This window comes from Macaca thibetana, chromosome 20, assembly GCF_024542745.1.
Source record: "Macaca thibetana thibetana isolate TM-01 chromosome 20, ASM2454274v1, whole genome shotgun sequence".
In the NCBI taxonomy this organism is placed as follows: domain Eukaryota; kingdom Metazoa; phylum Chordata; class Mammalia; order Primates; family Cercopithecidae; genus Macaca; species Macaca thibetana.
The window spans coordinates 34,184,033-34,209,014 of NC_065597.1; the positions used below are offsets into that span (position 1 = coordinate 34,184,033).

Below are 24,982 nucleotides of genomic sequence, written 5' to 3' on the forward strand. Positions count from 1 at the left end.
CAGATGCACTGTGGATGAGGTCATGGCCACTTGGAGATTGGAAGGTGAAGGGCATCCCGCCAAGGTGTGTGGTTGCTGGCATCCCCCTCTGGCCCACAGGGCTGGCACTGGCCCTACTTAGCCTTGGGATCGAACTGGGGAGCCACTCGGCCCCCGCTGGCCTCCATTTCCCCTTCCTCCCTCTCAGTGTCTCCTGCTGAGCCCTCTGGGTCTGGGAAGGGGTGGGGAGGGGATGTCAGGGTCACTCATGGGGTGGAAGCAGGTGGGAATTCAGCATGGAGCAGCAGGTCAGAGTCCAGGGCTTCCTGAGCCCCAAAACCTTCCCCTGCAGGGAGGGCTGCAAAGGCAGATAAATGGCTGGGCCTGCCACTGCTCCACACCCAGCCAGCCTTCTCCGGGAAGATCTGCGGACCTGCCTTCCAGCTGCAGGTGAGGGTGAGGTGGGGCAGTGGACTTGGATGTGCCGGGCCATCCTGGCGCCTGGGACCTCAGAGAGGCTCACAGGTACACGTGCGTGAAGAAGGGCCTGGGGGTGAGCAGAGTGGAACTCCGAGCACCCAGCCCACTTGGGAATGCAGGCTCAGGGCACCTGGGGGGAGGGCAGGGGAAGGTCAGGCAGGGCTGGAAGGAGGGCCACCTTTTCCTATGACCCCTTCCCTCAAAGGCCCCATGGGGACCAAGGACTAGCCTGGAGCCACTCACAGAACCCTGAGACCCCCCCCAATCCCAGGGCCAACAAAACCGTAGTGTCCCTTCCTGCCACCTCCTGCCCCGGCTTCTCCCAATGGCTCCAGTGGGCGGGGCCTCAAGTCCTCCAGCCAGACCCAGCCAGCATTCAGCCCTCGGCTACTCCAATCCATTTCCCAGGTTAAAGGGATGTTTCCAGATGCAGGCCTGGCCACGTGCTGGCAGAAAGGGCGGCCCCGCTGTCCAAAGCCCCATAGCCCAGGAAAGTGCATGATAAGAACCATCAGGGTGAAAGGATCAGCACGGAGCTGTTGGTGCCCCGTCCAGGGCCTATGAGAAGCGGGAGAATTGCGGAGGAAGGGGGCTGGGTCCTTTCCCTCCCTTCTGGAGGATGGGGGAGTTGCCTCAACCCCCGACCCAGGATCTAGCCCAGCCATGGGGCTCTGAGAGACACCCTCATGGAGACCTAGAGGCCTATAAGGAGGGAAGCTGGCTCTGATCCCCCTGGGCTGCCCAGTCCGGACACTGGGGTAGGGGAGGCTTGGGAAGGTTTGGCCTCTGTCCTTTGGAGCTGGGGGCATAAGAGGAGCCCCCCCGCCACCTGCAGAAAGGTGGGGACAGAGGTCAGTGGAGCGAGTGGAGGGAGGGTTGGGAGAGCCACAGGGCACACGGATTCTTGGTCCCTGCAGGTCCCAAAATCCCACAATCACGCCCCTCAGAGGGCATTGCCAGTCTAGGCCCGGCTGCCTCACACCCACCCTGTCCAATCCAAGACCCCGAGCCTCTTCCCCTGCTGGGCGTACCCCTAGAGTGGCCAGGGGAGGAGGGAGGAGCCTCCAGAAGGGAGAGAGTGGGCTGTGGGCCTTGGGGAGAACTTTGGCTGCACTGAACACAGTGGCAATGATCCATTGCGACTGCCCTCACCACAGGGAAGATGGGAACCTGTGTGATCTGCCTAACCTGGGCCTTAGGAGGGGGAGGAGAGATTGATTTGGTGGAACAAGGTTAAAGGCAGGGAGGGGAGAGAAGTCCAGTGATTTAATTATTGCAGCCCACCTGCTGCAGAGTGGTCAGTAAACTGGTTGCATAAATCCCAGGACCAGGCAGCTTTTGACGGTAATCTCTTTGGCCAGATGATGTTTTGGATTCGCCAAAATCAGGGGATTTCAAACCACATTCTGTATTTCCCATTTCTCATAAAAGGCAGGTGATCTGGCTACATGGGCCCTCATCCCTGCAATGCAGTGACCAGCTGGAGCTGATGAGCAGCCACCCCCTCAGCACAGGGTTGGGAATCTCCAGTTCGCCACAGACCCCACCACTCCCCATTGCCTCCCCAGCACAGACACCAAGTTGACATTTATCTTCCCCTTTGCCCTGGTTTCCAGCAGTCGATTTTTTTTTCTTTTCCACACACAGCCCTCTTCTCTCTTTCATGTTTCCTGATTGGCCTCAAGGTATTTGCATCAGTGACTCTTTTAATAGAAGCTTGGTAAAAAGCTCAGAAGAAAATGACCCAAAACGCTTACGCCAGTTTGCTAGGTGATAACAACAGCTGATTTTTATTTTTCTCGATTCTCTCTACAGTTTCCAAATTCTCTACAATGAACATGTACTTCTTTTCAATATCAAAAGACAAAAGAATTGGTACGTAAAAAGAACATCCTTCCCATCTTGAAGGTCAAGATTAAACGCTGACTCCTGCAGGAAGTCTTCCAGGATTCCCAGCCAGGAATGATGGCTCCCTGTCCCCGTGCCTGTAGCTCCAGGAGCTCTTGCTTCATGCACGCTTCACATACCAGACTGAGGGGTGGCAGGGGGAGTGTCCAGGTCGGTCATCTGTGTCCCTGCCACCTAGCACAGGCCAGCGATCAACCCGTGTGTGTTTGCTGGACAGAATTAACCATGATGGGCGGCTGAGGGTGCCTGGAGCTATTTGCAGGGACTTGGAGAGGATCCCTTAGGAGTGTCAGGCTCTAGGCCAGTGTCACCAGAGGAGGTCAGTCTCAGTCCTTGGAGTGCTGGGATGGAAACCAGATGGGACTGGCATGGTCCACAGTTCTTGCCACAAGAGGGCTTCAGAAGAGGCTGAGGGCCCCTCTCAGGCATGTGCTTGGTCAGGGTGCGCAAGGGCAATGCAGCTCATACAAAGGCCCAGATGGACAGAGGGACCTAGCCCAGCCCAGGCATCTGTCCTGAGCCTGGGTCGGGGCAGGCCAAGGCTTGTGCAGTAGACAAACATTTACAGCAGACACCAGGCAGCTCCTAGAAACCACTCCCCGAAACATAGCATTGGAATTGGGGACCCCAAGCTGTGAATGAAGGAGCAAGGAGGCCCTGGGAGAGGAGGAGAACCCCAGGGAAGATGGAGGGAGGACTGGGAGGCTAAGGGCGGGAGGGGGCCTAGGCTCAGAGGTAGGCGAGCTGCGGCTGTGCTCCTGGCAAAGGGCCTCTCCTCCGCCAGGGCTCCGGCCCTGAAGGTCTGCCCTGGGCCCCATTCGCCCTGGGTGCCACCTGAGGTTAAAATGACAGAGGATGCAGAGCACCCTCAGGGTGACCACGAGAGACAGAGCAACTGGAGCCATGTTTCTGTCCTAGGCAGGGGCACAGGATTAAGGATGTGCCAGACCCTCAAGATCCAAGGCCTGGCCCCCCAGCAACAAGGGCTGGACCCAGGGGTTGTAAGGAGAGACCAGGCCTCCACCCGGGTTAGGACAGAGGTGAGGACAGTCCCCTAGCCAGCATGGCGGTGCGCTTCTGGGCCCTGTGGGAGCTGAGTGAGAGCCGAGTAGTCCCCAAGGCCAATTCAAAAGCCCAGCCCGGGAGTCTGTCCACCACGGCAACAGCCCATCTCTCATGGTCGTTGGGCCTTCCCAAGTGTCTGGCTGACTGGCCTGGGGCTGGGCCTGGCTCGGGGGCCACAGTCAGTGTGCAGTGAGGCCGCATCTGTGCTTCCTCACACGGGCAGGTGGGCTGGAGGCCTAGATGCGGCTGGATGAGGTGCTGCCCGTGCTGATGGGGAGCCTGGCGCTGTCTGAGTTGCTCTTCAGAGGGGAGGGGCCACCCCGGGCCTGTAGCCGCATGGACCAGTACCAGAGGAAGATGAGGAAGCCTGCGGGCAGCGAAGGCACGGGGTCAGCAGGTGGGGGAGCCCTGCCCTACCCGTCCTCCTCCCTCCCCAGCCACTGTGACTCGGGTCTGCCCCACCTCCCCACCAGTGTTTGCCCAGCACGTGCTGTCGGGCACCCATGGGACCCAGCGAGCACCTCCTATGAGCCAGGCACTACGCTAAGTCCCTGTGTGGCCTCTCACTGTCACAAGCTTCCTGCAGGCCCGTCCTATTCATCACTATTCTCTTTTGTAAACAAAGAAACTGAGGCCCAGGAGGCCCAGGTAAGGGGATGTGGCTGAGCCAGGGCTCAAACCGTGGTGAACAGGCTCTGGAGCCCACTCACTTAAGCACTGTGTGATTTTGCACCCTGTAAATTAACCGCACTATGATGTATTCACAGCTCGGTAAATGTCTGTGTGAATGTACGCGCCTCACTCACAGTCCTGAGTCCCCTCATCTCATAGGCAGGAAAGAAGGCTTGAATGTTAAATAACCAAAATTTTGGTAACATCTCCCCACCACCAACTCCCAGCTCCCATTCTAGGGTGACCTTATATGGGAGGCTGGCCTTGTACCCCATGTGAGCCCCTGGGCCTGGCCATAAACCCCCTCCCATTCTGCACGGCCAGGAACAGAGGGGTGTGCATGCCTGTATGTGCACCTGAATGTACACACATAGATATAAGAACAGGAATGGACCCTGTTGGCATCAAGCCAGGGCCCTCACAACCCCGCCCCGGGATCCCACCCCTCCGCCCGTGACCTGCTGCCCTCTGGCCACGCTCTGCCTCACTGTCCTTCCTACACACAACTGGTTCCAACCTCAGGATCTTCGCTCTTGCCTCTCCCTCTGCCTGGAGCTTCCTTCCCCTAGACCAGGCCTCCTGAGTCAGTCACATGCACATGACCCCATAGGCATTTGTGAAAATGCAGATTCTGATGCAGCAGGGCCTGGGTGGCCCAGAGGCCGCATTTCCAACAAGCTCCCAACGATGCTGCTGCTGCTGGTCGTGGACCACACCTGGAGTAGGGAGGCCCCCCATCTCTCCATGGCGAGATCCTTCTCTTGTCTTCACACATCTCCTATCCAGAGAGGCCTCCCTGGCCACCCTTCTTAGGGGTCCCCCACCCCAGTCCAGGCTCTGTGCAGCACGTCCTCATGACAACATCCCTACTATCTGGGACCACCTTTGATGGCTACATGCTTGTCTGCTGACGCTCAGTCTTCCCCACTAGAGCTGAGCTCCATGAGAACAGGGCCCACACCCAACCAGCTCAGCCATAGCCCTGTGGCTTTGCACAGGGCCTGCACATAGTAGGTGCTCAATAAAGACTTGTTGACCGTGGCCTGAATGTCCCCATTTTATGAATGGGATGACTGAGGCCCAGAGAAGGGAAGCCTTCAGGTTCCCTGGGTGATCTCTTCCCTGCCCTGTGCTCCATGTGTAGGCACCCTGCCTGGGCCAAAGGACGGGTCTTCTCCTTACCTTGGAAGGAGGTGATGATGCTGAAAAGGTAGAGGACGACAAGCTGGAAGGTTCCAGAAGCAAAGGAGAAGAAGATCAAGGCCCAGGGTAGGCCAAGGACCAGGCTGAGGCCCAGCAGCGTCAGCACATGCGACCACTTTTGGGTGTGGGGGCGCAGTCGCAGGATCTGCACCACCATGGTGCCTAGCATGGCCATGTTGAACAGAAACACCAGGCTGAAGAGGCCCAGGTTGGTGATGTAGCTAACCAGGGAGTCCCGGATCCAGCACCTGCGGGCAAGGGCGGGAGGGCTCAGTGTGCAGCCAGCAGGGGCAGCATTTCCTGGGCTGTGGTTGTCATGTTTGTTTTCAGGATTATCCACTGTTTACAGCAAATACTGCTTGTTTTCTATTTACAGTGTTGATGTAATTTAAAAAATACATTTAAGTTAACCAGTCAGATTGTTTAAAGGAAAATATCAAGTAAGTAATAATACAGATAGTACAAAAGTGAGGCAGAAATCACTGGGTCACAATGTGAAGAGTTGAAAATTTCAAAACCACTGAGCCAATGGGAAGGATTCCTTCCCAGCCTGGAGCTCGGGAACCCTGGCTTCCAGGCTGGGTTCAGGGGATCCACGGGCAGGGCCACTGCCAGCCTGGGTGAATCGGGTGAGTGGGGAAGGACTGGACTTCAACCACACTCATCTCCTGCCTTTGAACAGCACACCAGCCCTCAGTGTGGCCAAGAGTGGATCTCTCCCCTCCCTGAGCCTCCGTCTTCCCATCTGCCTGGGGAGACAGAGAGGTGCTGCTGAGGAATGTGTTGAGGCTCATCTGCTCCAACCCATACCCACATTCATGCACGAAGAAACCGAGGCTCAGAGAAGGGCCAGGGCCTGCACAAGGTCACCTCGTGAGTGAGTGGTGGATCCAGGCCTTTTCTCACCCTCCATGACTCAGACCAGTGCTCTGGTCACTGCCAGGCCAATTCCTTGAGCAGACTGGAACCCAGGTGTCTCCTGGCCAGCATGACCTGAGCCTGGCCTGCACTCTGGCCTCTGTACCCAGAGATCCACCTTCCTGCCCCCATTGCACACAGCCACTCACATGGAAGGGTAGATGACGCTCTCTGGAGTCCTATGCACAGCCAGGATGATGGGGCCATAGTTGTCCACATCCACCAGGGCCACCAGCGTCACCAGAAAGATGGGGAAGCCTGAGGGTGGCAATGCATGTTGCTCCACTTCCCGCTCTCTGAGGCCTGCCCCTTCCCTGCTGGCCTCAGGGGGTCTGGAGGGCGAGGGCCCCTCTGAAGTGTGGGCTCTCAAAGCCAACACAGCCCCATCTGGTGGCGAAGTTCCCCCAAGCTTGAACCCTCCCCCTCACCTTTCCAGTTCGGGTTTCCTATAAGGGGAAGCCATCTCCTCCAACCTCAGCCCTGCCCTTCATCGCCCCGGGGGCCCCTGGGAGAAAGGCCTGTGGGTCTCTGCTGCAGGGCTGGATGTCACAGGGGAGATGGGAGGGGCAGAGAGTTTAGAAGGGACAGCAAGAATTCTGCCATCAGGGGACGTCTGCACTGGGCCTTGACCTCGTCCATTAGGTGGAGATTGGAAGCTCCCTCGAGCGGGCTGCCCACCTCCAAACACAGTGTCCTCACACAGAGAAACCTCCAAACACAGTGTCCCCACACAGACACCTCCAAACACAGTGTCCCCACACAGAGACACCTCCAAACACAGTGTTCCCACACAGACACCTCCAACACCACACACACAGACACCTCCAAACACAGCAGTGTCCCCACACAGAGACACCTCCAAACACAGTGTCCCCACACAGACACCTCCAAACACAGTGTCCCCACACAGACACCTCCAAACACAGTGTCCCCACACAGAGACACCTCCAAACACACACAGTGTCCCCACACACAGACACACCCACCAACACCTCCAAACACACACAGTGTCCCCACACAGACACCTCCAAAACACACAGTGTTCCCCACACAGACACCTCCAAACACAGTGTCCTCCAAACACAGTGTCCCCACACAGACACCTCCAAACACACACAGTGTCCCCACACACAGACACCTCCAAACACAGTGTCCCCACACAGACACCTCCAAACACAGTGTCCCCACACACAGACACCTCCAAACACACACAGTGTCCCCACACAGACACCTCCAAACACACACAGTGAAACACCTCCAAACACACACAGTGTCCCACACACAGACACCTCCAAACACAGTGTCCCCACACAGACACCTCCAAACACACACAGTGTCCCCCACACAGACACCTCCAAACACACACACAGTGTCCCCACACAGACACCTCCCAACACACAGTGACACCTCCAAACCCCCACACAGACACCTCCAGACACCTCCAAAACAGTGTCCCCACACAGACACCTCCAAACACACACAGTGTCCCCACACAGACACCTCCAAACACACACAGTGTCCCCCACACACAGACACCTCCAAACACACACAGTGTCCCCACACAGAGACACCTCCAAACACACACAGTGTCCCCACACACAGACACCTCCAAACACACACAGTGTCCCCACACACAGACACCTCCAAACACAGTGTCCCCACACAGACACCTCCAAACACACACAGTGTCCCCACACAGACACCTCCAAACACACACAGTGTCAGACAAACACACACAGTGTCCCCACACAGACACCTCCAAACACACACAGTGTCCCCACACAGACACCTCCAAACACACACAGTGTCCCCACACAGAGACACCTAAAACACAGTGTCCACACACAGACACTTACAAACACACACAGTGTCCCCACACAGACACCTCCAAACACACACAGTGTCCCCACACAGACACCTCCAAACACACACAGTGTCCCCACACACAGACACCTCCAAACACACACAGTGTCCCCACACAGACACCTCCAAACACACACAGTGTCCCCACACAGACACAAACACACAGTGTCCCACACACAGACACCTCCAAACACACACAGTGTCCCCACACACAGACACCTCCAAACACACACAGTGTCCCCACACAGACACCTCCAAACACACACAGTGTCCCCACACAGACACCTCCAAAACACACACCTCCAAACACACACAGTGTCCCCACACAGACACCTCCAAACAAACACACACAGTGTCCCCACACAGACACCTCCAAACACAGTGTCCCCACACCCACACACAACACAGACACCTCCAAACACACACAGTGTCCCACACAGTGTCCCCACACAGACACCTCCAAACACACAGTGTCCAAACACACACAGTGTCCCCACACAGAGACACACACACCTCCAAACACACACAGTGTCCCCACACAGACACCTCCAAAACACACAGTGTCCCCACACCCAAACACAGACACCTCCAAACACACACAGTGTCCCCACCCACACAGACACACCTCCACAGACACCTCCAAACACACACAGTGTCCCCACACACAGACACCTCAAACACACACAGTGTCCCCCCACACAGACACCTCCAAACACACACAGTGTCCCCACCCCACACACAGTCCCCACACAGACACCTCCAAACACACACAGTGTCCCCACACAGACACTCCAAACACACACAGTGTCCCCACACAGACACCTCCAAACACACACAGTGTCCCCACACAGACACCTCCAAAACACACAGTGTCCCCACACAGTGTCCCACACACAGTGTCCCCCACACAGACACCTCCAAACACACACAGTGTCCCCACACAGACACCTCCAAACACACACAGTGTCCCCACACAGACACCTCCAAACACACACAGTGTCCCCACACAGACACCTCCAAACACACACAGTGTCCCCACACAGACACCTCCAAACACACACAGTGTCCCCACACAGACACCTCCAAACACACACAGTGTCCCCACACAGACACTCCCCACACAACACAAACACACAGTGTCCCCACACACAGACACCTCCAAACACACACAGTGTCCCCACACAGACACCTCCAAACACACACAGTGTCCCCACACAGACACCTCCAAACACACACAGTGTCCCCACACACAGACACCTCCAAACACACACAGTGTCCCCACACACAGACACCTCCAAACAAACACACAGTGTCCCCACACAGACACCTCCAACACACACACAGTCCAAACACACACAGTGTCCCCACACCACCACACACACAGACACCTCCAAACACACACAGTGTGTCCAGACCACACACACACACCTCCAAACACACACAGTGTCCCCACACACAGTGTCCCCACACAGACACCTCCAAACACACACAGTGTCCCACACACAGACACCTCCAAACACACACAGTGTCCCACACACAGACACCTCCAAACACACACAGTGTCCCCACACAGACACCTCCAAACACACACAGTGTCCCCACACAGACACCTCCAAAACACACACACAGACACCTCCAAACACACACACACACCTCAAACACACACAGTGTCCCCACAGACACCTCCAAACACAGTGTCCCCACACAGACACCTCCACACACAGACACCTCCAAACACACACAGTGTCCCCACACAGACACCTCCAAACACACACAGTGTCCCCACACAGACACCTCCAAACACACACAGTGTCCCCACACAGACACACAGTGTCCCCACACAGACACCTCCAAACACACACAGTGACACCCCCACAAGACACCTCCAAACACACACAGTGTCCCCACACAGACACCTCCAACACACACAGTGTCCCCCACACACACAGTGTCCCCACACAGACACCTCCAAACACAAAGTGTCCCCCACACAGACACCTCCAGTGTCCCCACACAGACACCTCCAAACACACACTCACACAGACACCTCCAAACACACAGTGTCCCCACACAGACACCTCCAAACACACACACACACAGTGACACCTCCAAACACACACACACACAGACACCTCCAAACACACACAGTGTCCCCACACAGACACCTCCCACACAACACACACACAGTGTCCCCCCCACACACACACCCACACCACCTCCAAAAACACAGACACCTCCAAACACACAGTGTCCCCACACAGACACCTCCAAACACACACAGTGTCCCCCCCACAGACACAGACACCTCCAAACACACACAGTGTCCCCACACAGACACCTCCAAACACACACAGTGTCCCCACACAGAGACACCTCCACACACAGTGTCCCCACACAGACACCTCCAAACAACACACACAGTGTCCCCACACAGACACCTCCAAACACACACAGTGTCCCCACACAGACACCTCCAAACACACACAGTGTCCCCACACAGACACCTCCAAACCAAACACCTCCACACAGTGTCCCCCCACACAGACACCTCCAAACACACAGTGTCCCCACACAGACACACCTCCAAACACACACAGTGTCCCCACACAGACACCCCACACAGTGTCCCCACACAGACACCTCCAAACACACACAGTGTCCCCACACAGACACCTCCAAACACACACAGTGTCCCCACACAGACACCCCACACAGTCCCCACACAGACCTCCAAACACACACAGTGTGTCCCCACACACAGACACCTCCAAACACACAAGTGTCCCCACACAGACACCTCCAAACACAGTGTCCCCACACAGACACCTCCAAACACACACAGTGTCCCCACACAGACACCTCCAAACACACACAGTGTCCACACACAAACACACACTCCAAACACACACAGTGTCCCCACACAGACACCTCCAAACACACACAGTGTCCCACACACAGACACCTCCAAACACACACAGTGTCCCCACACAGACACCTCCAAACACACACAGTGTCCCCACACAGACACCTCCAAACACAGTGTCCCACACACAGACACCTCCAAACACACACAGTGTCCCCACACACACAGACACCTCCAAACACACACAGTGTCCTCACACAGACACCTCCAAACACACACAGTGTCCCCACACAGACACCTCCAAAACACACAGTGTCCCAGACACACAAAGACACCTCCAACACAAACACACAGTGTCCACACACAGACACCTCCAAACACACACAGTGTCCCCACACAGACACCTCCAAACACACACAGTGTCCCCACACAGACACCTCCAAACACACACAGTGTCCCCACACAGACACCTCCAAACACACACAGTGTCCCCACACAGACCAAACACACACAGTGTCCCCACACAAACCTCCACACACAGTGTCCCCACACAGACACCTCCAAACACACACAGTGACACCTCCCACACACAGACACCTCCAAACACACACAGTGTCCCCACACAGACACCTCCAAACACACACCTCCACCTCCAAACACACACAGTGACACCTCCCACACACAGACACCTCCAAACACACACAGTGTCCCCACACAGACACCTCCAAACACACACAGTGTCCCCACACACAGACACCTCCAAACACACACAGTGTCCCCACACAGACACTCCAAACACACACAGTGTCCCCTCCAAACACACACAGTGTCCCCACACAGACACCTCTCAAACACACACACAGTGTCCCCACACAGACACCTCCAAACACACACAGTGTCCCCCACACACACACCTCCACACAGTGTCCCCACACAGACACCTCCAAACACACAGTGTCCCCACACAGACACCTCCAAACAACACACAGTGTCCCCACACAGACACCTCCAAACACACACAGTGTCCCCCACACACAGACACCTCCACAAACACACACAGACACCTCCAAACACACACAGTGTCCCCACACAGAGACACCTCCAAACACAGTGTCCCCACACAGACACCTCCAAACACAGTGTCCCCACACACAGACACCTCCAAACACACACAGTGTCCCCACACAGACACCTCCAAACACACACAGTGTCCCCACACAGACACCTCCAAACACACACAGTGTCCCCACACAGACACAGACACCTCCAAACACACACAGTGTCCCCCACACAGACACCTCCAAACACACACAGTCCAAACACACACAGTAGTCCCCACACACACAGACACCTCCACAGACCAAACACACACAGTGTCCCCACACAGACACCTCCAAACACACACAGTGTCCCCACACAGACACCTCCAAACACACACAGTGTCCCCACACAGACACCTCCACACACACAGTGTCCCCACACAGACACCTCCCACACACAGTGTCCACAACACACACAGTGTCACCTCCAAAACACACAGTGTCCCCACACAGACACCTCCAAACACACACAGTGTCCCCACACAGACACACCTCCACACAACACAAACACACAGTGTCCCCCACAGACACACACACACCTCCAACACACACACAGTGTCCCCACACAGACACCTCCAAACACACACAGTGTCCCCACACAGACACCACACACACACAGTGTCCCCACACAGACACCTCCACACACAGTGTCCCCACACAGACACCTCCCACACACAGTGACAGACCTCCAAACACACACAGTGTCCCCACACAGACACCTCCAAACACACACACACAGACACCTCCAAACACACACAGTGTCCCCACACAGACACCTCCAAACACACACAGTGTCCCCACACAGACACCTCCAAACACACACAGTGTCCCCACACAGACAACACACAAACACACACAGTGTCCCCACACAGACACCTCCACAGTGTCCCCACACAGACACCTCCAAACACACACAGTGTCCCCACACAGACACCTCCAAAACACACACAGTGTCCCCACACAGACACCTCCAAACACACACAGTGTCCCCACACAACAAACACACAGTGTGTCCCCCACACAGACAGACACCCAAACACACACAGTGTCCCCACACAGACACACACACAGTGTCCCCACACACAGACACCTCCAAACACACACAGTGTCCCCACACAGACACCTCAAACACACACAGTGTCCCCACACACACAGTGTCCCCACACAGACACCTCCAAACACACACAGTGTCCCCACACAGACACCTCCAAACACACACACAGTGTCCTCACACAGACACCTCCAAACACACACAGTGTGTCAAACACACCAGTGTCCCCACACAGACACCTCCAAACACACACAGTGTCCCCACACAGACACCTCCAAAACACACACACACAGACACCTCCAAACACAGTGTCCCCACACAGACACCTCCAAAACACACACAGTGTCCCACACACAGACACCTCCAAACACACAGTGTCCCCACACAGACACCTCCAAACACACAGTGTCCCCACACAGACACCTCCAAACACACACAGTGTCCCCACACACAGACACCTCCAAACACACACAGTGTCCCACACACAGACACCTCCAAACACAGTGTCCCCACACAGACACCTCCAAACACACACAGTGTCCCCACACAGACACCTCCAAACACACACAGTGTCCCCACACAGACACCTCCAAACACACACAGTGTCCCCACACAGACACCTCCAACACACACACAGTGTGTCCAAACACACCCAGTGTCCCCACACAGACACCTCCAAACACACACAGTGTCCCCACACAGACACCTCCAAACACACACACACACAGACACCTCCAAAAACACAGTGTCCCCCACACAGACACCTCCAAACACACACAGTGTCCCCACACAGACACACACAGTGTCAGACACCTCCAAACACACACAGTGTCCCCACACAGACACCTCCAAACACACACAGTGTCCCCACACAGACACCTCCAAACACACACAGTGTCCCCACACAGACACCTCCAAACACACACAGTGTCCCCACACAGACACCTCCAAACACCACACACACAGACACCTCCAAACACACACAGTGTCCCCCCCAAACACACACACAGACACCTCCAAACACACACAGTGTCCCCACACACAGACACCTCCAAACACACACAGTTTCCCCACACAGACACTCCAAAACACAGTGTCCCCACACAGACACCTCCAAACACACACAGTGTCCCCCAGACACACCTCCAACACAGTGTCCCACACAGACACCTCCAAACACACACACAGACACCTCCAACACACAGTGTCCCCACACAGACACCTCCAAACACACACAGACACCTCCAAACACACACAGTGTCCCCACACAGACACCTCCAAACACCACACACAGACACCTCCAACACACACAGTGTCCCCACACAGACACCTCCAAACACACACAGTGTCCCCACACAGACACCTCCAAACACACACAGTGTCCCCACACAGACACCTCCAAACACACACAGTGTCCCCACACAGACACCTCCAAACACACACACAGTGTCCCCACACACAGACACCTCCAAACACACACAGTGTCCCCACACAGACACAAACACCTCCACAGACACACACACAGTGTCCCCACACAGACACCTCCAAAAACACACACAGTGTCCCCACACAGACACCTCCAAACACAGTGTCCCCACACAGACACCTCCAAACACACACAGTGTCCCCACACAGACACCTCCAAACACAGTGTCCCCACACAGACACCTCCAAACACACACAGTGTCCCCACACAGACACCTCCAAACACACACAGTGTCCCCACACAGACACCTCCAAACACACACAGTGTCCCCACACAGACACCTCCAAACACACACAGTGTCCTCACACAGACACCTCCAAACACACACAGTGTCCCCCACACAGACACAAACACACACAGTGTCCACAACACACACAGTGTGACACCTCCAAACACACACAGTGTCCCCACACAGACACACCTCCAAACACACACAGTGTCCCCACACAGAGACCTCCAAACACACACAGTGTCCCCACACACCTCCAAAACACACAGTGTGTCCCCACACAGTGTCCTCACACACACCTCCAAACACACACAGTGTCCCCACACAGACACCTCCAAACACACACAGTGTCCCCACACAGACACACACAGTGTCCCCACACAGACACCTCCAAACACACACAGTGTCCCCACACAGACACCTCCAAACACACACAGTGTCCCCCACAGACACAAACACACCAGTGTCCCACACCAACACCTCCAAACACACACAGTGTCCCCACACAGACACCTCCAAACACACACACACACAGTGTCCCCACACAGACACCTCCAAACACACACAGTGTCCCCACACAGACACCTCAAACACACACACACAGTGTCCCCACACAGACAGACACCTCCAAAAACAACACACACACAGTGTCCACACAGACACCTCCAAACACACACAGACACCTCCAAAACACACACAGTCCCCCACAGACACCACACACAGTGTCCCCACACAGACACCTCCAAACACACACAGTGTCCCCCACACACCTCCAAAGACAGTGTCCCTCCAACACCTCCACACACAGTGTCCCCACACAGACACCTCCAAACACACACAGTGTCCCCACACAGACACCTCCCAAACACACAGACACCTCACACAGTGTCCCCACACAGACACCTCCAAACACACACAGTGTCCCCACACAGACACCTCCAAACAAACACAGTGTCCCACACACAGACACCTCCAAACACACACAGTGTGTCCCCACACAGTGTCCCCACACACACCCAAACACACAGTGTCCCCACACAGACACCTCCAAAACACACAGTGTCCCCCAGACACACCTCCACAGACACAGTGTCACACAGACACACACACAGTGTCCCCACACAGACACCTCCAAACACACACAGTGACACCCAAACACACACAGTGTCCCCACACCTCCACACAGTGTCCTCCACACAGACACCACACACAGTGTCCCCCACACACAGTGTCCCCACACAGACACCTCCAAACACACACAGTGTCCCCACACACCTCCAAACACACACAGTGTCCCCACACAGACACCTCCAAACACACACAGTGTCCACCACACAGACACACCTCCAAACACACACAGTGTCCCCCCACACACAGACACCTCCAAACACAGTGTCCCCACACAGACACCTCCAAACACACACAGTGTCCCCACACAGACACCTCACACAGACACCTCCAAAACACACAGTCCCCACCCACCTCCACACAGTGTCCCCACACAGACAGACACCTCCAAACACACAGTGTCCTCACACACAGACACCTCCAAACACACACAGTGTCCCCACACAGACACCCCCACACACAGTGAGACACCTCCAAACACACACAGTGTCCCCACACAGTGACACCTCCCAAACACAGTGTCCCCACACACAGACACCTCCAAACACAGTGTCCCCACACAGACACCTCCAAACACACACAGTGTCCCCACACAGACACCTCCAAACACAGTGTCCCCACACACAGACACCTCCAAAGGAATTTCATGCAAATGGGGGAATGGACAAAGAAGGGGTCCAATGACAAACCCACAGAGAGCAGCAAGCTGGAGTCAGGGGCATGCAGAGGTTGGGGGTCTGTGCAACGTCCAAAAAGACTTGTGGCATCATGATCCCCTGGGCTGTAGGTCTGATAAAAGGGGGCTGAGCCACAGGTGAATTGAACAGTCATTGGCCACGAACAAAATGCCAAAGCCGCAGGGAATCTGTTACCCAAGGTCCAGGGGGATCCCGAGGCAGGGCCACTGCCAGCCTGAATTAATTAAATGAGTGGAGCGGGACTGGATTTCAGCCCCACTGATCTCTGAACTGGGTGCCTTTGAGCAGTGCACAGCCTGCACATTCACACACAGTGGCCCTGCTCATAAATCCCCTTTGCAATGCAGTGAGTGATGTGGAGAATTTGGAAGTGTTTCTTGGGGACAGGGCTCACCACTTCTTCCTAAAGGGGACCGTGACCCAGCCAAGGTGAAGGACACCTGAGGATGAGTGAAGGAGGCCGGGAGGGAAATCAGAGAGATAGGTGGAGAGGCAGAACCAGGTGCCTGGGTTTTACCAGAGCCAAGTGGGAGAGGCAGGTCTGAGGCACCCCCCATCCAACTTACCCCAGCCCATGGCGCTCAGCTTGAGCAGGTAGCCAGGGATGTAGGTGCCAAAGACCTCCACCACAAGTCGGTAGAGGTTGTAGCCCTCGAGGCCCATCCAGGAAAGGCAGGCGAGCAGGGAGAAGTGCAGGAAGATGGCGCTGGCTCGGCAGCCAGACTGGGAGCCCGTCAGGGCCACCGGCTCACTGAGCAGGAAGCTCACGTCCAGCAGGAAGACGGCCAGCAGTAGGTTCATGTGCACCTTTATGGTGTAGTCCCGAGGTTTCCTCCTGCACGGCAGGGGCACCCTGGTGGGCCAGTGTGGGAAGGTAGAGAGGGGAGTGTGCCCACAGCTCCTCCAGGAATCCTTCCCAGACTGCCCCCAAATCCGACACACACATGCAATCATACACGCCCCCTATCCTATTCCTGTGGCTACAGCCAAGCTGTTCCCCACATCCCCCTGTGCACCTACTGTGTGCCCAGCACCCACAGACTCAGGCGCCATGTGCACGTTTAACAGAAGCCTCAGCCAGGCAGAGCGAGGAAGACAAATCAACCACGATAATAAACCAGACACCCCCAAAGTCGGAGAATGCCAAACACTTTGGCATTTTCACCGTGTTGGAGAATCCATGCCGTCCACGTTCTGTGTCTGCCTGTCTGTCTGCACGACTGTGCACCTGTGAGTCTGAGTGTGGGCTGCGCGCATCGGTCTGTCTGAGGTTTGCAAGTCAATGTGTGCACACCCCACCTCCCACCCCCACTCCAGGATTCTACATGGCCCTACAGGGTGGTGCAGAACATGCAGGTCCCAGCATCACCACCCTGGAGTCCCACCCTGCCCTGCCCCTAACTCATGGCACCATCTTGAGCTGGTCCCTTCCCCTTGAGACTCTCAGTTTGCCCATCTGTGAAGTGGGAGAATGGTGCCCTCGTAGGGTCGGGTGAGAGTTACACTGACACAAAGCATCTGACCCAGATAAGGTGCTCAGTTCCTAAGGGTTCCTGTGCTGTGTCCTTGGGCATGTTTGTGGGCAGTTGGCTGTTGAGGACTTCTGCCTCCACCCCCAGCCTTCCGCTGGGCCCATCTCATCACCCACCTGTCCTTCCTCATCACCATTACCTACTTAGTTCCCCGGGGACACAGCTGTGCACACACATGACAGTCATATATGCACACACATGCTTGTGCCCACACATAAATACAGCTTCGCCTTCCTCTCCTCCTTCCTCGTGACTGGGGACAGTGAGAACTGAGGGTGTCTCTTCTCTATCCAAAAGGGTTCAGCACTGAGGGCAAGTGAACCCCAATTTAGGCCAAGTCAAGCACTGACAATCTGACCTCTGCCACTTCCCCACTGTGTGACCTCAGGCAAGTCACTTACCCTCTCTGAGTGTTGCTTCATAGGGCTGTTGTGAGGAAGAACTGAGTTCACACATGCAAAACACTTAGAACAGTGCATGGCACGTGGGAAGTTGGACACACATGTTAAGAATGATCATTATCGCTTTGATATTATTCTGTCCACCCAGTGCTCCCACAAATCTGCTTATTCAAAGGCAGAAATGAAGATTCTTTCCTTTTTTAAATTTTTTGGTTTGCTTTCCTGTCTTACTCTAAGAAAGAAACAGATTCTTAGGGGGACTCCCTCAATTTTAAATGTTGACAATTAGCCGGGCGCAGTGACTCTTGCCTGTAATCCCAGCACTTCGGGGGGCTGAGGTGGGTAGATCACTTGAGGTCAGGAGTTTGAGACCAGCCTGAGCAACATAGTGAAACCCCATCTCTACTAAAAATACACAGGTTAGCCGGGCATGGTGGCGGGCACCGGTAGTCCCAACTACTCAGGAGGCTGAGACAGGAGAATCACTTGAACTCGGGAGGCAGAGGTTGCAGTGAGCCAAGATCGTGCTACTGCACTCCAGCCTGGGTGACAGAGCAAGGCTCTGTCTCACAAAAAATAAAATAAAAAATAAAAAATAAATAAATAAATAAATAAATAAAATGTTGACAGTTAAAATTTGTAAATGCTATGTTATCCAAACACCACAGATCTGAGGAGGAGATATGGCCACTAGGGGTCAGCATGCTGTACCCGCCACAGCTCCCCTAACCACACACACAGTTCCAAGTCATGCGGGTGGGCCACGACCAGAGGTGTGTGTGGTGCCCTGGCGGAGGTGTGTGCAATGGAGGGTCCCCTCCCCTGTCCCACCCCTTTCAGGCCTCACCTGGAGCAGAGGTAGGCGGCAATGGTGACGACACAGGCCAGGGCAGAGACGACACATCCCACGTAGGAGAGAAGGCTCAGGTAGTGCTTGTGCACGGCATCCACCTCCACCGAGGAGACCTGGCCCCAGGAGACAGGTGAGGGCTGGCCTCCATGTCCCCCACCCAACCTGGAGGCTTGCCCTGCATGAGGGGCTAACCTGGGGCCCCTGGTGGGCCTCAGAAGCCTAAGAACCCCCTCTCCCAACTGAGCAGAATGTGTCCCATGAATGCATATTTCTGGAGTGGGGGCGTCTTTCGATTTGACCACATTCTCAAGGGGCTTCCTGACCCACAGAGGCCAAGAACCTTTCATGAGAGAACCCCTATTCTGTCCTGGCACTGATGATTCTTCTACAACATTGAACATGGGAATAGGTTTCCTGTGAGGGAACCAGATTCCCACACCCAGGGGTGTTCAAGCCCCAGGTGGATACCCACAGGCAGAATCCTGCAGTCCTGGGAGCATGAATTCTGCGGTGTTGGGGGTACTAGAGGCCACCTCAGGGGCATCATTAGAAACACTCCTGGCCCCAGCACTGCCAAATCAGAACTCCAGGTGAGGGCCAGGAATCTGCATTTTAGCACACACCAAAATTTGGGAATAAAGAGCAGGGTCTGTACGAACCAGCTCTTTCACTGACTAGCTGGTGGCCATGGGTAAATTGCTTAACCTCTCTGAGCCTCCATTTCCTCATCTATAAAATGGGACAACAATAGAAGCTACGTTGGAGAGCTGTTATGAGGAATAAATGACTTAATATATGAAAAGTGCTTGCACAGAACAAGCACACGGCCTGGGGCGTGAGTGCAGGGCGGGAGCGGGGACCCTCACCATCAACACTGCAAAGTAGGTCAAGTGGTTGCAGAAGCAGGATGTTTGGGTTTCTCTCCTGACGGTCTCACACCCAGCACTGCTCCAACGCCCCGGGTTGCTCACTGAGGAGGGGACGGCATGGGGCTCCAATCAAGTCCAGTCCTCCAGGACCCCACTGTGCCCACCCCCAAAAGCACGACTGTGTCATTCTTCCGCCCGGCCTACTCATAGCCTGCTATTGCTCTCTCTTCAAAGTCCACCTTTCTCCAGGAAGCCCTCGGTGATTAACCCCACCTCCACCACCCCCCAGGACTCCATTTCTCTTTCAGATACTTGTCCAGCCCTGAGACCCCTGCATACTCACATGTCGGGTCTTCAACCCAGAATACACATTGCAGAGTCACATTCTTCTGTAGGGACAAGAAAGAAGGAGAGTGGCTTCTGTTACACTCCCCCCTGCTTTACGGGCCAGGCAGAGGAAGCCTAGAACACAGTCAAGCCACCACCTGCCCCATTTGGACCTGACTGGCTGGAGCCCTCAATCAGGCAATCGTTTCGTTATAAAGACAAATGAGTCTGGAGGGAGGGAGAGGAAAGGGCGATATGGCCGAGGGGCGCTTGTCCCCTCGATGGCTGGTCCCCACTCACCGGCTGTGGCTGGTGCTGGAAGGTGAGCACCACGGGCTCCGTGAGGTTGGCTACTTTGGTATTCTGCACCACAATCCCCAAGACCTTCTCACCCAGGACTTGGCTGGAATTCTTGTCCTAGATACATGGGGTTAGGGGAAGAGCGTAGGGAGGGAGTTCAGGGCTGAGAAGAAGGGCCCAGAAGCCCCTTACTCTCTCTAGATAACTCTCTCTCCCAGCACATTGCCTTGAGATGCTGCATCTCCCTCTGGAACCAATTTTGCCCGTGTAGTCATTTACACCATAGTCAGAAGAACATTGCTTAGCCCTCTCACAGGGAGATTTGTACATTGCAGTGCAATTTCTAACTTTACAAGGAAAGGCTTTGACTCCCAGAGGAAGGAGCTCATCTGCACGCCTTCTTTCCACCTCTGTCAGAAAAAAACTGCTTTCTCCTGGGAGGCATGAGGACTCCATACCTGGAACAGGGCTTGGCTGCTGAAGTCCACCAGGAGGAGTCTCTTCTCAGCCTCCCCTCTCCGGCCTTTCGTCCTCTGGAAGAGTGTTCGAGGCAGCAGCACCGAGTACTCCAAGATCTCGCTCTGCTCCTGCTGCAGAGGTCCCTTCAGGGCTCAGCCAAATGTGGATCCCCAGATCCGTGCCCCCCGCCCCAGCACACACACACCCCCATCCATCCCTTCCTTGACACCGCCACTTCTAAGCCTATTTCTTCAGGAAGTCAAGCCTGACTCATGACAGCCCTCCTCATCCCTGTCTTCCTTGCTACCAGCTCTGGCTGGGGAGTCTTGTGGTTAGAATCCAGGACTCCAGGGCAAATAGCCCTGGGAGAACCACGTGGTTCTGTTCTGTTGTCTGGGGCTTCAGATGCCAGCTCTGCCTACAGCAGCCAAGTGGGGGATGGCCATGTGGGCGGTGTGGGTGGTTCCCAGCTAACCATAGCCACTCAGGGAGCAGTCTCAATACGGGGGTGTGGCTGGGTGTAGTGGCTTACGCCTGTAATCCCAGCACTTTGGGAGGCTAAGGCGGGAGGACTGCTTGAACCCAGGAAGCCAAGACCAACCTGGACAACATAGCAAGACCCTGTCTTTACAAAAATAAAAAATATTTTTTGAGACAGAGTCTCGCTCTGTTGCCCAGGCTATAGTGCAGTAGCATGATCTCGGCTCACTGCAACCTCTGCCTCCCGGGTTCAAGCGATTCTCCTGCCTCAGCTTCCCGAGTAGCTGGGATTACAGGCACATACTACCATGCCCAGCTAATTTTTGTATTTTTAGTAGAGACAGGGTTTCACCATGTTGGCCAGGCTGGTCTCGAACTCCTGACCTCAAGTGATCTGCCTGCCTCGGCCTCCCAAAGTGCTGGGATTACAGAAGTGAGCCACTGCACCTGGTCTTACAAAGAATTTTTTCAAGCCAGGTGTGGTGGCAAGCCTGTAGTCCCAGCTGCTCACGAGGCTGGAGTGGGAAGATTGCTTGAGACCAGGAGTTCGAGGCTGTAATGAGATATGATTACCCCACTGTACTCCAACCTGGGTGACAAAGCAAGACCTTGTCTCGAAAAAAAAAAGGGGGTGCACGGACAGGCGTTTAGGGGCTGCTCTTCTGTTCACATGGGTGGCCCCAGGAGACTGGTATAGGAAGCAGGTCCTGCCGCTGTGCCCACGCAGGGTCCTCAATCCCACGGTTGAGCTACTGACTGAGGATGGCTATCCTCGGGCCTGGAACCTTCTCAGGAGGCCCCAGGGAGAGACTGCAGGGGCACTGAGCTTCAGGGAGTGCTCACGGCCCCCACCTCCTGCCAGCCCCAGCCCAGCCCGCATCTGACCTCCTGCCGGGAGTGGATATGCAGGTCCTGGAGGCCGGCTGTGGGCTGGAGCTTCCACACCGTGGCGTTGACCCGGTCCTCCTCGAAGGACACCGTGTCCCCCATGAATCTCACAGAGGTCAGCTTCGATTCCAAGCTCTGCAACTGCCTGGCAGGGAGGAGAAAGCAGCGGTGATGGTGGGGAGGGGGCTGGGCCAGCAGGGAGACTGAGGCAGGAGGAGGAGACACTCAGACAGAGACACAGGGAAGAGGCAGAGGCAGAGAGAGGGGCTGGGTGGGCAGGAGAGAGTGGAGAGCAGACAAAAGAGAAAAGCAGGCAGCTGTGTGCATGAGGGAGAGAAAGAATGAGCTGGGGGTGGGGTCAGGCAAAGGAGGCAGGGGGCCTGGGAGCCACAGGAAAGGAGAGCAATGGGGTGGTGGGGGCTGTCCTGGGACTCCGCACTGTGGATTCGGGCCCAGCTCTGCCTGTGCCAACCCACTCCGTGGCCTTAGAGCGGCTCTGCCATCTCTGAGCCTTGGTCTGCTGGGCTGTACCATGGACCACCTGTCCCTTCTTTACGTGAGGGAGGAGGGCTTGGGATGGTGGATGCAATGTTGGTTAATGACTCAGACGGGAGAGGAGCTCAGCCTGGGGGGCTTGTGTTGACTCCCAAAAGGTGGAAAGATCAATCAAGGAAGCATTCCAGTCCCAGGGAAGGCCTCGCAGTGGCCCCCCGCTCCAGGTCTCCGCCATGCCCAGGTCCAGATCTCTGATGCCTTCCTGGTTCCCCTCACAGCCCCAGGTGCCACACTTACTGGCTGGCAGGGGTGGCCGAGGGCCTCCTCGAGGCCTTCTGGGGATGCTTCAGGAACTGGCTGAGCAGCTGGAGGTCCCTTTTGAGCTCGCACATGTCCACCGAGGCATTGTGAGCAGCTGTGTGGGGAGGACCTGGGGGAGGGGTGGACAGGCCCCCGCCGAGGCTGCTGACTCAGGCCCCAGGACCCTCCCATTCTGCCCCCTGCCACCCTGACAAGACTCTGAATGCCTCGATCTTGACTTTATAGAGGGGAAACTGAGGCTCCAAGAAGTAGAGTGGACTCTGCCAAGGTCACTCAGATGAGGCCAGCCTGTGGGGGCTGTGTCTTACAGAACCCGCCAGCAACGCCAGCCCCAGTGGGATGGGGTGGGATGCGCCTTGCTCAGCACCCTCTGCAGGCGCCCTCAGCTACACACACGGAGCAGGGAGGGTCCAGCCAGGCCTCCTTAGGAGGGATGTGGGGGGCTTGGTGGTTTGGTGGTGGTTCCTGGGACTCCACACCCACCAGCCTCCCTGACTCCAGGCTCGGGCCCCTCTGCCCAGGTAGCCTGCACTCAAAGGCGGCCAACTAACGTATCTCCAGGGATTAGCTGGGAGTCAGATGAGGAAGACAGACAGTGGGGGTTAGAGAGTATACTTTCTGTTCCACTGAGGAAGGCAGGCCCTGGGTAGCCACATCTTTTGAACGCATAACCCAGAAAGCCTGGGTTTTAGGCGATTTGAAATCCCTGGTCCATGTTTTTTAAAAACCCTCTACAGGTCAAACAAGACCAGGCTCAGTCTGGTCTTCAGAATGCCAATTTGCAACTAGGACCAACTTTGGCCTAAATCCTCCCAGGTTGCAGGGCAGAATCCCAGCCTGGCGTGTGGAGACCCCCCGACCACTGATTGGCCTGGCCCTGCCAGTTGCACTGGACATAGTCAGTTAGCCTGTTACACTAACACAATCAAAGTGCTGTGCCCTCCAGCCCTGAAAGCCCTGCCTCAAACTCGAGGTGCTGGAAAGACATGAAAACCCCCCAGTAAACCTTCAAGCTGCTTCTGATGCTCCTCCTTTCCTGGCCACCGTTCAGCATTTAATGGTGCTGAATGGCAGTGGCCACATGGAACCTGTCACACTCAAAGGGGAAGATGCAGCTTCTGGACCTCAGAGTCAGCCTCACTGCTTTCCTGACCTTTGACCTCTCGTGCTCCGCCCCTCACCCCCACCCCACTCCAATCAGCTGCTGGGTTCAAATCCTGGCTCTCCCATTGGCTAGCTGTGCAGCTTTAGGCAGCCTCTCTGTGCCCCAGTTTCCTCCTCTGTGAAAGGAAATAAACAGTCTACACTGATGCTGAGGAAGAATTTTTCCCCTGGCCCTTGATCTTCAGTCCCTTTCCAGTCTCTGCTCTCCCATCCTGTTCAGACCTCATCCTCCTTCACCAAGACCTTCTCT

At 55.6% G+C, this 24,982-nt stretch overlaps 3 protein-coding genes across 52 annotated transcripts in view; 1 reads left to right on the forward strand and 2 right to left on the reverse strand.

Moving 5' to 3' along the window:
• Positions 1 to 24,982, forward strand: part of CIAPIN1 (cytokine induced apoptosis inhibitor 1) — a 321,083-nt gene that overhangs the window by 69,792 nt on the left and 226,309 nt on the right. The window lies entirely within an intron of this gene.
• The window catches only part of ADGRG1 (adhesion G protein-coupled receptor G1), a 45,666-nt gene continuing 22,905 nt past the window's right edge, over positions 2,222 to 24,982 (reverse strand). The window contains exons 4-14 of the mRNA XM_050773177.1: positions 23,545 to 23,677; positions 22,750 to 22,897; positions 21,384 to 21,515; positions 20,926 to 21,042; positions 20,642 to 20,687; positions 20,296 to 20,399; positions 19,424 to 19,542; positions 17,210 to 17,496; positions 6,375 to 6,483; positions 5,287 to 5,555; positions 2,222 to 3,799 (exon numbers count right to left, since the gene is read on the reverse strand). Coding sequence (XP_050629134.1) covers positions 3,669 to 3,799; positions 5,287 to 5,555; positions 6,375 to 6,483; positions 17,210 to 17,496; positions 19,424 to 19,542; positions 20,296 to 20,399; positions 20,642 to 20,687; positions 20,926 to 21,042; positions 21,384 to 21,515; positions 22,750 to 22,897; positions 23,545 to 23,677 — 1,595 coding nt within the window. The 3' untranslated portion in view covers positions 2,222 to 3,668. The remainder of the gene's footprint in view (positions 3,800 to 5,286; positions 5,556 to 6,374; positions 6,484 to 17,209; positions 17,497 to 19,423; positions 19,543 to 20,295; positions 20,400 to 20,641; positions 20,688 to 20,925; positions 21,043 to 21,383; positions 21,516 to 22,749; positions 22,898 to 23,544; positions 23,678 to 24,982) is intronic.
• Positions 6,478 to 17,146, reverse strand: LOC126943872 (uncharacterized). Of its 50 annotated transcripts, none has more exons than XM_050773053.1 (10): positions 16,544 to 17,145; positions 16,482 to 16,512; positions 16,199 to 16,227; positions 12,016 to 12,110; positions 10,427 to 10,461; positions 7,865 to 7,895; positions 7,515 to 7,543; positions 7,393 to 7,423; positions 7,082 to 7,170; positions 6,478 to 6,994 (listed from the first exon to the last, which is right to left on the reverse strand). In XM_050773053.1, exons 1-10 carry the CDS (start codon positions 16,774 to 16,776, stop codon positions 6,713 to 6,715), a joined length of 885 nt encoding a protein of 294 aa, XP_050629010.1. In that variant the 5' UTR covers positions 16,777 to 17,145; the 3' UTR covers positions 6,478 to 6,712. The 50 variants fall into 50 exon arrangements, 49 of the variants coding, with proteins under 49 accessions (XP_050629010.1, XP_050629005.1, XP_050629012.1 ...); XM_050773048.1 differs by having other exon boundaries at positions 7,082 to 7,139; positions 7,329 to 7,423; XM_050773055.1 differs by having other exon boundaries at positions 6,478 to 6,963; positions 7,082 to 7,139; positions 7,364 to 7,423; positions 16,544 to 17,144.